The following is a 13032-nucleotide window of genomic DNA, read 5'->3' as shown; positions in this document are numbered from 1 at the left end:
CAGATCTTAATCCCATTGAGAACTTGTGGTCATTCCTCAAGAGGCGGGTGGACAAACAAAAACCAACTTCTAAAAAAACTGAGAAGTGATTATGAAAGAATGGGTTGCTATCAGTCAGGATTTGGCCCAGAAGTTGATTGAGAGCATGCCCAGTCAAATTGCAGAGGTCCTGAAAAAGAAGGGACAACACTGCAAATACTGACTCTTTGCATAAATCTCATGTAGTGCTTATAATTATATTTCAGTACATCACATTAACAACTGAAACAAAGATCTAAAAGCAGTTTAGCAGCAAACTTTGTGAAAACTAATATTTTTGACAGTCTCAAAACATTTGGCCAGGACTGTACACTAATGAAGGGATACAGATGTGTGCCCCAATGTATGATATTGTTGTCTTTATGTCTTCGGTGCACCAAATTAGCAGCTTTCATCACAAAACTAAATAACACAAGGAAGCTTGTTCTCGTACCTTAACAAATAAAACTTTATTGCTTATGAGTTAAGAAACACTTTTGTCCACTCACCTGTTCACCTGACCCTTGCCCTCTGGATCATTGTTCTTAAACAGTTGCCTGAGAGTGAAATACCCCCCAGACCTTAGCTTCTCCCGCAATACATGCTCCAACTGCAACACAAAATCAAGAATCATGTTACCTGTAATGACCAGACAATGGGCCTGATTTAGTGGGACAGAAGATCACTGAAGGGCATCCAGGGCACTGTGCATTTATTAAGAAAAGATCTTTCTGTGTGTGTATGTACAGTGGGATGCGAAAGTTTGGGCAACCTTGTTAATTGTCATGTTTTTCCTGTATAAATTGTTGGTTGTTATGATAAAAAAAAATATCAGTTAAATATATCATATAGGAGACACACACAGTGACATTTGAGAAGGGAAATGAAGTTTATTGGGTTTACAGAAAGTGCACAGTAATTGTTTCAATAAAATTAGGTAGGTGCATAAATTTGGGCACTGTTGTCATGTTATTGATTCCAAAACCTTTAGAACATTTAGAACTAATTATTGGAACTCAAATTGGCTTGGTAAACTCAGTGACCCCTGACCTACATACACAGGTGAATCCAAGTAGGAGATAGAGTATTTAAGGGGGTCAATTGTAAGTTTCTCTCCTCTTTTAATTTCTCAGAAAATTAGCAACATGGGGGTCTCAAAACAACTCTCAAATGACTTGAAGACAAAAATTGTTCACCATTATGATTTAGGGGAAGGATACAGAAAGCTGTCTCAGATATTTTAGCTGTCTGTCTCCACAGTTAGGGAAGTATTGAGGAAATGGAAGACCACAGGCTCAGGTCCTTAAGGCTCGATGTGGCAGACCAAGAAAAATCTCGGATAAACAGAAGCGACAAATGGTGAGAACAGTCAGAGTCAACCCACAGTCCAGCACCAAAGACCTACAACATCATATTGCTGCAGATGGAGTCACTGTGCACCTTTCAACCATTCAGTGCACTTTACACAAAGAGATGCTGTATGCGGGAGTGAAGCAGAGGAAGCCTTTTCTCCGCCCACAGCACAAACAGAGCTGCTTGAGGTATGCTAAGGCACATTTGGACAAGCCAGCTTCATTTTGGAATAAGGTGCTGTAGACTGATGCAACTAAAATTGAATTATTTGGGCATAACAAGGGACGTTATGTATGGAGGAAAAACAACACAGCATTCTAAGAAAAACACCTGCTACCTACAGTAAAATATGGTGGTGGTTCCATCATGCTGTGGGGCTGTGTGGCCAGTTCAGGGACTGGGAATCTTGTCAAAGTTGAGGGACACATGTATTCTACTCAGTATCAGCAGATTCTGGAGACCAATGTCCAGGAATCAGTGACAAAGCTGAAGCTGTGCCTAAGCTGGATCTTTCAACAAGACAACAACCCTAAACACTGCTCAAAATCCACTAAGGCATTCATGCAGAGAAACAAGTACAACGTTCTGGAATGGCCATCTCAGTCCCCAGACCTGAATATACTGTAATTGAAAATCTGTGGTGTGAGCTAAAGAAAGCTGTCCATACTCGGAAGCCATCAAATCTGAATGAACTAGAGATGTTTTGCAAAGAGGAATGGTCCAAAATACCTTCCACCAGAATCCAGACTCTCATTGGAACCTACCGGAAGCATTTAGAGCAAGGGTCTCAAACTCAATTTACCTGGGGGCCGCAGGAGGCAAAGTCAGGATGAAGCTGGGCCGCATAAGGGATTTCACAATCAGCAGCTCCCGCAACATCCCCCCCCCCCCCCCCCACACACCATCCCTTGCATTGATTATTATTTCAAAATCAAATTCACACTGAAGCGAACTATTTTGCCTATTTTACCTTAAGCCTCATCTACACGCGTAGATGAGGCTGCGATCCGGCGGCTCGATTAGCCGCCGGATCGCCTCTTCCGCATACCCGCGAGTGCCCGCCACGTCCCCGCTCGCCGCACGTGCGCCGCATTCGATTCCCCGCTCGTCCCCGCCGGCGCCGCTTATCTTCCGCTCGATTCCCTGCCATTGTCCCCTCGCGGGGAGCGAGCAGGGAATCGGCGGAAGCAAGATCCGTCCTGTTGGATCTTATCAATCGAGCCGCATCAGCGGCTCGATTGATAAGGAGCATCGCGGCCGCATCTACGTGTGTAGATGCGGCTTTATAGTTCGCTTCAGTGCTCCCATTACAAGTAATCCGCCGTGTTCCCGCCGCAAAAAATATTTAAAGAACAAAATCAGTGTAAAGAAAATACACGGTATGCAGAGACAGGCAGATTGAGAAGCTAAACTTTTTCAAACCACTGTTGAATAACAAAGAAGCATTTTTCTTCCTTTAACCCCCTTGGCGGTATGAAACATTCCGCCAGGGGGAAGCGCAACAGTTTTTTTTAATTTATTTTTTTTGCTTAAATCATGTAGCGAGCCCAGGGCTCGCTACATGATAGTCGCTGCTCAGCGGCATCCCCCCGCCCTCTTCGATCGCCTTCGGCGATCTCCGATCAGGAAATCCCGTTCAAAGAACGGGATTTCCTGGAGGGCTTCCCCCGTCGCCATGGCGACGGGGCGGGATGACGTCACCGACGTCAGCGATGTCGGGACGTCATTGGGAGTCCCGATCCACCCCTCGGCGCTGCCTGGCACTGATTGGCCAGGCAGCACATGGGGTCTGGGGGGGGGGGGGCACGCCGCACCGGATAGCGGCGATTGGGCGCGGGCGGCGGCGATCGGGGTGCTGGCGCAGCTAGCAAAGTGCTAGCTGCGTCCAGCAAAAAAAAAATTATGTAAATCGGCCCAGCAGGGCCTGAGCGGCGGAAACAGTAAATTCGGGCGCCTGAGGCTAGTGGACAAATCGGGCGCCGCCATTCACTCCTATAATAAATATCGTTTAATGGGCGCCCGATAGGAAAAAAGGGCGCCGGTGAAAAATAACGTTTTAAAAGCGGCGCCCGGAGACTTAATGTTTTATTACTGCTTCTCATGATTACACATTATTTAATGATTTATACATTTTTAAATATTATTTTTAAACGAAAAACAGTACAAGATTTTTTTTCAAACATTATTTTTAAACGAAAAACAGTACATTTTTTTTTACATTATTTTTAAACGAAAAAACCAACAGGGGGGGTCTTAGGTTTAGGCACCAACAGGGGGGTCTTAGGTTTAAGCACCAACAGGGGGGGTCTTAGGTTTAGGCACCAACAGGGGGTCTTAGGTTTAGGCACCAAAAGGGGGGTCTTAGGTTTAGGCACCAACAGGGGGGTCTTAGGTTTAGGCACCAACAGGGGGGTCTTAGGTTTAGGCACCAACAGGGGGGTCTTAGGTTTAGGCACCAACAGGGAGGTCTTAGGTTTAGGCACTAACAGGGGGGTCTAGGGGTTAGGGGTAGGTACAGGGAGGGTTACTTAGGCACCAACAGAGGGGGTCTTAGGTTTAGGCATCAACAGGGGGGTCTAGGGGTTAGGGGTAGGTACAGGAAGGGTTACTTAGTAAAAAAATTTTTAACGTTATTATACGTTTCAGTATTTAAACGAAAGATTAACGTTTTTACAATTGCCGATTTAATGCACATTATTTAATGATTTATAACTTTAAAAACATTAATTTTAAACGAAATACAGTACAATACATTTTTAAACGTTATCCATGCTTATCGTTAAAAACCCGGCGCCCTTTTTTCCCAGCGCCCCTTTTTAACGTACGCCTGAGCGGCACCCTCCGGCGGCTTACCCCGTGTCACACACGGGGTTACCGCTAAGGAGGTTAAAGAGACTCTGAAGCGAGAATAAATCTCGCTTCAGAGCTCATAGTTAGCAGGCTAAACCGCCGCTATAGCGCCGCTAAACGGGGGTCCCTTCACCCCCAAACCCCCCACTGCGACACTTGGTCGCAGACTTGGTCGCTCCTGGAGGCAGGGCTAATGGCTGCAGCCCTGCCTCCAGTCGCGTCTATCAGCGGCGCATCGCCGCCTCTCCCCCGACCCTCTCATTGAAGGAAGACTAAGAGGGGCGGGGGAGAGGTGGAGATACGCGCTGACAGACGCGCGTGGGGCAGGGCTGCGGCGGTTAGCCCTGCCCCAACCAGGAAGCGCTCCCCCGCTGAAACGAGGGGATTTGGGGGTGAAGGAACCCCTGTTAAGCCGCGGGATAGCGGCGGTTTAGCAGGGGCACCCGTGCCCCTACTATCTATGAGGTCTGAAGTGAGATTTATTCTCGCTTCAGACTCTCTTTAAAGGACAACTGAACCAAGAGGGATATGGAGGATGCCACATTTATTTCTTTAAGCAATACTAGTTGCCTGGCAGCCCTGCTGATCCTCTGCCTCTTTTTATCCATAGACTCTGAACAAGCATGCAGCAGATCAGCTGTTTCTGACATTATTGTCAGATCTGACAAGATAAGCTGCATGCTTGTTTATGGTGTGTTATTCAGAAACGACTGCAGCCAAATAGATCGGCAGGGCTGCCAGTCAAATGGAATTTTTTTTATAAGAAATAAATATGGCAGCCTCCATATCCCTCTCACTTCAGTTGTTCTTTAAAGGAGTAATGTAACCTTAAAAAAAATGAGTTCATCTTATCTGGTGCTTCTACCAGTCCCCCCGCAGACGTCCTGTGCCAGCGCCAGGGCAAAAAGATCCTCTGGTCTTTGAACTCCATGTAAGTTGAACTCATTTTTTTTCAAGGTTACAGTACTCCTTTAAAGAGACTCCGTAACAAAAATTGCATCCTGTTTTTTATCATCCTACAAGTTCCAAAAGCTATTCTAATGTGTTCTGGCTTACTGCAGCATGTTCTACTATCACCATCTCTGTAATAAATCAACTTATCTCTCTCTTGTCAGACTTGTCAGCCTGTGTCTGGAAGGCTGCCAAGTTCTTCAGTGTTGTGGTTCTGTGATGCATCTCCCCCCTCCAAGCCCCTCTCTGCACACTGCCTGTGTATTATTTAGATTAGGACAGCTTCTTTCTTCTCTCTTATCTTTCACATACTGAGGAATTACATACAGGCAGAGCTGTCTGCACTCTGCAGGAAGAAACAGCCTGACACTTCAGTGTAAGATAGCTGCAGGGGGAAAGAAACACAAAAATGATCTCTTGAGATTCAAAAGGAAGGGTGTATACAGCCTGCTTGTGTATGAATGTATTTTCTATGTGTGGACATAATGTACATCAACCTACTTCCTGTTTTGGTGGCCATTTTGTTTGTTTATAAACAAACTTTTTAAAACTGTTTTTAACCACTTTTAATGCGGCGAGGAGCGGCGAAATTGTGACAGAGGGTAATAGGAGATGTCCCCTAACGCACTGGTATGTTTACTTTTGTGCGATTTTAACAATACAGATTCTCTTTAAGTTCACAGTTGCATGTAATGCTAGCATACATTTTACTTTCCACAGGCAAAACAGCTTCTGCAATGTCAAGCAAATATTATATATATATATATATATATATATATATATATATATATATATATATATATATATATATATATATAAACAAGAAAATGTTTGGCATATCTGTACCTCATCCACTTCAAGCCGTAGTTGTGTGCCAGGCCTGGATACCAGACTAGATCTACTGCTGGCGGTGCTCACTCTGCTCTCTGCTCGACTAGCAATGTCTGCTCTTTGACCTGCAGGTGGAAATAATAATAATAACCATTAAAAAGAAATATTTAGGAGGTTTCATAAACAGCATAACAAATCTAGTGAAGTGAACCGAGATGAAGCAATTGTGAACCTGACAACCAATTATGTAAAGAGGAGTACCCTTTGTAATTCATAGACATAATAAGATGATAATGAGGAGAGCACACATTTGCTACACCTCACTGCTCTGCACTTCTTCAGTAAACCATCCCCAGAAGTGCTCCATGTAATTTTCAGGATAACATTGAAGTTGACCTGAACTGAAACACAAAATATATAGACAGTTTTGAAAGCTACCTACCAGGGGCATAGCAATAGTGGTTGCAGAGGTTGCGACCGCATCGGGCCCTTGGGCCATAGGGGCCCCGGAGGGCCCTCTCCCAATTGCAGTATTAGCTCTCTATTGTTCCTGTGCTCATAATAATCACTTCTATAGATACTTAGAATAGTGGTAATCATTAACAAACTGCTCCCCATTCCCTTCTTGCACCTCTGTAGTTGCCATTGGCAGGTTTTGGTGCACCATATTAATTGTTACATATAAAGTGTTTGGGGGCCCGATGTAAGACTTGCATCGAGGCCCACAGCTCCTTAGCTATGCCAGTGCTACCTACACACCATAGATAATGTCATGCAAGTCTGTGAACCTCGTTGCATTGTGGGAAATAACGGCTTCTTCCAACTGCCAAGCAAGCAGTATTTCCCTCTGTGCATAGAACTCTCAGTAACGAACATTCCATACAGATCACCTGGCAGAACTTAGGGCCCTTTTCCACTGCACTGCGATTCAGCAAAATCGCAAAAAACGCTAACGATTTTTAAATCGCTAGGGTTGCTACTTTAACATAGGAATCACATTAGGTATTTTCCACTACTCCGATTCGATGCTCTCTGGAGCGATTCTGAGAGGGATTTTGCAATGCAAGCGCATTGCGTATGTAAACTCCCAAATGCTTAACTAAATGAATGAAAAATCGCAATCACTGGCGTTTAGCTATTGTGATTGCAATTGCTAGTGGAAAAGGGCCCTAAAGATGTCACCACCAGTCATAGGTTTCAGAATGTAAGTCAAGGAGAGGAAAGATTTTACAATGAGCAGACACTAAATAATTTATAAGTGAATAGAAGAAGTAAGCATTAATAGTAAAACAGATACATTTAAATACTATATTTTCAAGTCCTTTACATGCAGTTCTGTTAGGTGGGAAACAGATTCATTTTACCTTTCAAAATGTAGTCGCAGTTCATGTCTTTCCCCAGCAGATGGTGCGAGCATTCTCCATTCCCAATAACAACACTGACATTGGCTGCAGTGAGAGGCGGACAGAGGGCTGATGGTTGTGGCGTTCTGGGTCAAGAGGTCGGAGGTGGAGCAGCCAGCTGTTACAACTGGTAAGCACTATAATTCACTTGCAGCTGCCATCTAACTTTCCACAGTGCTTGAGGATGCTGGTACGCTGCTAGAATCTGATATGTATTGCAGCATAACCTAAAACCACTATTAGATGGCATTTCTTTTCCAGTCCATAGCCCTTTAGGGTTCTTAATTATACGTTGCAGTGTATGTAATGTTAAACTAGTAATGAGGCATGATCACTTACCTGAACCTATCAAGTGAGCAATCTGTGGTGTGACTTGTACAACCTATTATTAGTGTTCAGGTTGTGCAATAGTATGTGTTGTTACCTCCAGGGAAGGTACTAGACTTTTAGCTGCCTGAAGAACGCCACAGACAGAATGCTTTCAAACATGGAAGTGACTATCTCTATATATACTGTAAACCAGGGGTAGGGAACCTACGGCTCGGGAGCCAGATGTGGCTCTTTTGATGGCTACATCTGGCTCACAGACAAATCAGTAGGGGTTGATTCACTAAGCTACACTGCTCAAGTGCAGCTTAGGGCCTGAACCCACTAATGCAGTTGTGCGCGGTTGTGTCCGATTTTGTCCGCTTTTCAGCATCTGTAACATTGATGTGTTGCTGAAAAGCAGACACAACTGTGCACAATTACGTTAGTGGGCTCAGGCCCTTAGCGTGGCAGCGCAAGTAAAATTGTCAAAGTAGGCACACTACTGCTGTAGCATGCACTAATAACTTACAATCCCCCCAAAACTGAAGGCTACTACAATTTTCCCACTCCTGGCCCTGTCAGGTCCAGTAACGTAGGACGAGATCCCCACACTTTGATTGGCCCAATAGGCTTCCTGTCCCTTGACAGGCAGCCGAATGGGCTAAAGTGTGGGGATCTCGTCCAACAAAGTGAATCAACCCCCAAGTTAGCTAGATAATTGTACAAGCTGTTAGTCGGTATTTTTCCTGTCTTGCTCTTGGGGAAATTGCAGATGTTGCTGAATACCAAGAGAAGCTGAAGACATGTCTTACACTTCTGTTGCCCGGAGGATCAACTATATACACATCACCATGGAAACAGGGACATGAGCCCTACTGTCCCAGTTGAAAACATATTGTATGGCTCTCACGGAATTACATTTTAAAATATGTGTTGTTTATGGCTCTCTCAGCCAAAAAGGTTCCTGACCCCTGCTGTAAACACAGAGGCATAGCAATAGGGCATGCAGAGGATGCGACCGCACTGGGCCAGAGGGGTGGTGGTGGGGTGAGTTGGCAGCTCAGCAGGCAGGAGAGGGAGGCAGGGATACATAAGTTACCTATTTCGCCAGCATAGTGGTTTTCATGGTTCCCTTTCTACCTAGTGGACCACAGTGACACTCTCCCCGACCTAACGTTACATTCCACCGTCAAGTGTGGGAGAGAGCCACTGCGGTCCACCAGGCAGGAGGGGAACCATGAAAACCACAATTCGCACAACACTTAAGCCGGGGGCGGCCACTGGAGCACAAATAGGCTGGCTATACTGGGGCACCTACCTAGCTAACCTATACTGGGCGCAACTATACTTAGCTATCTATACTGGTGTCAACTATCCCTGACTAACCTATACTTGGGGCAACTATACCTGGCTACCTAGACTGGGGGTACCTACCTGGCTAACCTATACTGGGGGCAACTATACCTGGCTGCCTTGCGTGAAAATCTAGCATGTGTACAGATGATTTGAAGAAAATATTGAATTGAATCAAAATCACAATTTCTGACAGAAAAATTGCAATTCAATCTTTCCCTAAAATCATTCAGCCATACTCTGCATCCCCTGTTGCTACGCATGTTGGTTAATTGAGACTTCTGGTTGCCTGAGTTCCAGATAATGGAGATTTTCCTGTATCTTGTGTTGACTGATACCCAATTGTTTGCTATGTTAGCTACACATTATCAGATTTTGTTTCCTATTTTCACTGTCAAATTAAAGATTTCTGCCATACCTGACTAAATATACTGTATTTTCAGCAGGATGCTGCATTGTGCAGCTCTAGATGTTCAGTGAATGCAGGCATGCCATGCCGTCACTAGAGCAGTTTCTAAACTTAACATTTCCTCACAGCTGCCACATAATGGTTTGTGCTGAAATACCGCACATGGTGAAACCCAATATGTGGGCTTCCTGACCCGGGACCTGGTGAAATCCCATAACGTGTCCAGGCCATGCTATCTATTGCTGCTGCTAGCTGCACAATCACTAACATGCAATTACCGTAAGCAATGTACTACTGGATAAAGGGATGTCATAGCGTTGTGTTGCATTGCCACAAATTTGCATTCACATCGCTTTATATCTCTTTAGCTTCTTCCCCGTTGTATTGCATGGTAGCAGGAAAAAAGGGCGCCGGCTGAGAGTGGACAAAAAATGTGCCACCATAGACTCTAATGCAATTATCGTTAACACAGCAAAAAAAGCAGAAAAAAGGGCGCTGCGATAAATATCGTTAACAACGTTAGAACATTAAAGTTTTTGAAGTATGTTATCGTTTTAGAAGCTTGCAACGTCATCCACTGGCGCCATTTCGTTATCCAGCTAGTCCCTTTTTTCACAACGCCCTTTTTTCATGCCCGCTATTGTATGTAGCTTGGAATTGGGCCAATTAAATGCACTTTTTGATGATTTTGATTGATCCATTTACCATCTGCATACAATCGGCACGAAATCTGCATGTAAACCTTAATGATTTGCATCTCATTGTCCATCCCTACCTACAGTATGAACCGATGCTTCTTCCATGTGCCAACCATTTCCAATCTCCTCCCAGCATTAATGTACAGTGTAAAAGCCCGTACCCACCTCACAAATTTGTCCGCGATTCTTCCGATGGCTGGTGTTTTTTGAGCGATGAGCAAAAATCACCAGCGATTCTTTCAACGTGAGTACAGGTGTGCAATTAGTCAAACACCACTTTGCGACATGCGGCGATAACGACCGTCAGGGTGGAATGGATCTTTAACCACTTGAGGACCGTGGGCTTTACCCCCCTTAAAGGGACACTTAAGTCAAACAAAAAAAATGAGTTTTACTCACCTAGGGCTTCCAATAGCCCCCTGCAGCTGTCCGATGCCCTCGCCGTCTCCCTCCGATCCTCCTGGCCCCGCCGGCAGCCACTTCCTGTTTCGGTGACAGGAGCTGACAGGCTGGGGACGCGAGTGATTCTTCGCGTTCCTCGCCACAATAGCGCCATCTATGCTGCTATAGCATATATCATATACCATATAGCAGCATAGAGGGTGCTAATGTGTCTCGGAACGCGAAGAATCACTCGCGTCCCCAGCCTGTCAGCTCCTGTCACCGAAACAGGAAGTGGCTGCCGGCGGGGCCAGGAGGATAGGAGGGAGACGCCGAGGGCACTGGACAGCTGCAGGGGGCTATTGGAAGCCCTAGGTGAGTAAAACTCATTTTTTTTGTTTGACTTAAGTGTCCCTTTAAGGACCGGCCACTTTTTTTCCATTCAGACCACTGCAGCTTTCACGGTTTATTGCTCGCTCATACAACCTACCACCTAAATGAATTTTGGCTCCTTTTCTTGTCACTAATAAAGCTTTCTTTTGGTGCTATTTGATTGCTCCTGCGATTTTTACTTTTTATTATATTCATTAAAAAAGACATGAATTTTGGCAAAAAAATGATTTTTTTAACTTTCTGTGCTGACATTTTTCAAATAAAGTAAAATTTCTGTATACATGCAGCACGAAAAATGTGGACAAACATGTTTTTGATAAAAAAAAACCCATTCAGTGTATATTTATTGGTTTGGGTAAAAGTTATAGCGTTTACAAACTATGGTGCAAAAAGTGAATTTTCCCATTTTCAAGCATCTATGACTTTTCTGACCACCTGACATGTGTCATGAGGGGCTAGAATTCCAGGATAGTATAAATACCCCCCAAATGACCCCATTTTGGAAAGAAGACATCCCAAAGTATTCACTGAGAGGCATAGTGAGTTCATAGAAGATATTATTTTTTGTCACAAGTAAGCGGAAAATGACACTTTGTGACAAAAAAAAAAAAAGTTTCCATTTCTTCTAACTTGCGACAAAAAAAAAATTAAATCTGCCACGGACTCACCATGCCCCTCTCTGAATACCTTGAAGTGTCTACTTTCCAAAATGGGGTCATTTGTGGGGTGTGTTTACTGTCCTCGCATTTTGGGGGGTGCTAATTTGTAAGCACCCCTGTAAAGCCTAAAGGTGCTCATTGGACTTTGGGCCCCTTAGCGCAGTTAGGCTGCAAAAAAGTGCCACACATGTGGTATTGCCGTACTCAGGAGAAGTAGTATAATGTGTTTTGGGGTGTATTTTTACACATACCGATGCTGGGTGGGAGAAATATCTCTGTAAATGACAATTTTTTAATTTTTTTTACACACAATTGTCCATTTACAGAGATCTTTCTCCCACTCAGCATGGGTATGTGTACAAATACACCCCAAAACACATTATACTACTTCTCCTGAGTACGGCGATACCACATGTGTGGCACTTTTTTGCACCCTAACTGCGCTAAGGGGCCCAAAGTCCAATGAGTACCTTTAGGATTTCACAGGTCATTTTGAGAAATTTCGTTTCAAGACTACTCCTCACGGTTTAGGGCCCCTAAAATGCCAGGACAGTATAGGAACCCCACAAATGACCCCATTTTAGAAAGAAGACACCCCAAGGTATTCCGTTAGTAGTACGGTGAGTTCATAGAAGATTTTATTTTTTGTCACAAGTTAGCGGAAAATGACACTTTGTGAAAAAAAACAATAAAAATCAATTTCCGCTAACTTGTGACAAAAAATAAAATCTTCTATGAACTCACCGTACTACTAACAGAATACCTTGGGGTGTCTTCTTTCTAAAATGGAGTCATTTGTGGGGTTCCTATACTGTCCTGGCATTTTAGGGGCCCTAAACCGTGAGGAGTAGTCTTGAAACAAAATTTCTCAAAATGACCTGTGAAATCCTAAAGGTACTCATTGGACTTTGGGCCCCTTAGCGCAGTTAGGGTGCAAAAAAGTGCCACACATGTGGTATTGCCGTACTCGGGAGAAGTAGTACAATGTGTTTTGGGGTGTATTTTTACACATACCCATATTGGGTGGGAGAAATAACTCTGTAAATGGACAATTGTGTGTAAAAAAATCAAAAGATTGTCATTTACAGAGGTATTTCTTCCACCCAGCATGGGTATGTGTAAAAATACACCCCAAAACACATTATACTACTTCTCCCGAGTACGGCGATACCACATGTGTGGCACTTTTTTGCACCCTAACTGCGCTAAGGGGCCCAAAGTCCAATGAGTACCTTTAGGATTTCACAGGTCATTTTTGTTTCAAGACTACTCCTCACGGTTTATGGCCCCTAAAATGCCAGGGCAGTATAGGAACCCCACTAATGACCCCATTTTAGAAAGAAGACACCCCAAGGTATTCCGTTAGGAGTATAGTGAGTTCATAGAAGTTTTTATTTTTTTGTCACAAGTTAGCGGAAATTGAT

General features: G+C 44.1%; 1 protein-coding gene across 1 annotated transcript in view; it reads right to left on the bottom strand.

The window, feature by feature from the left end:
- The window catches only part of LOC137546384 (EF-hand calcium-binding domain-containing protein 6-like), a 147987-nt gene that overhangs the window by 92674 nt on the left and 42281 nt on the right, over nt 1-13032 (bottom strand). The window contains exons 3-4 of the mRNA XM_068268771.1: nt 6019-6128; nt 528-628 (exon numbers count right to left, since the gene is read on the bottom strand). Coding sequence (XP_068124872.1) covers nt 528-628; nt 6019-6128 — 211 coding nt within the window. The remainder of the gene's footprint in view (nt 1-527; nt 629-6018; nt 6129-13032) is intronic.

The sequence above is a fragment of the Hyperolius riggenbachi genome, chromosome 1 (genome assembly GCF_040937935.1).
Source record: "Hyperolius riggenbachi isolate aHypRig1 chromosome 1, aHypRig1.pri, whole genome shotgun sequence".
NCBI lineage: Eukaryota > Metazoa > Chordata > Amphibia > Anura > Hyperoliidae > Hyperolius > Hyperolius riggenbachi.
The sequence above is the reverse complement of the archived record's forward strand: the minus strand, read 5'-3'. Positions and strand labels throughout refer to the sequence as shown.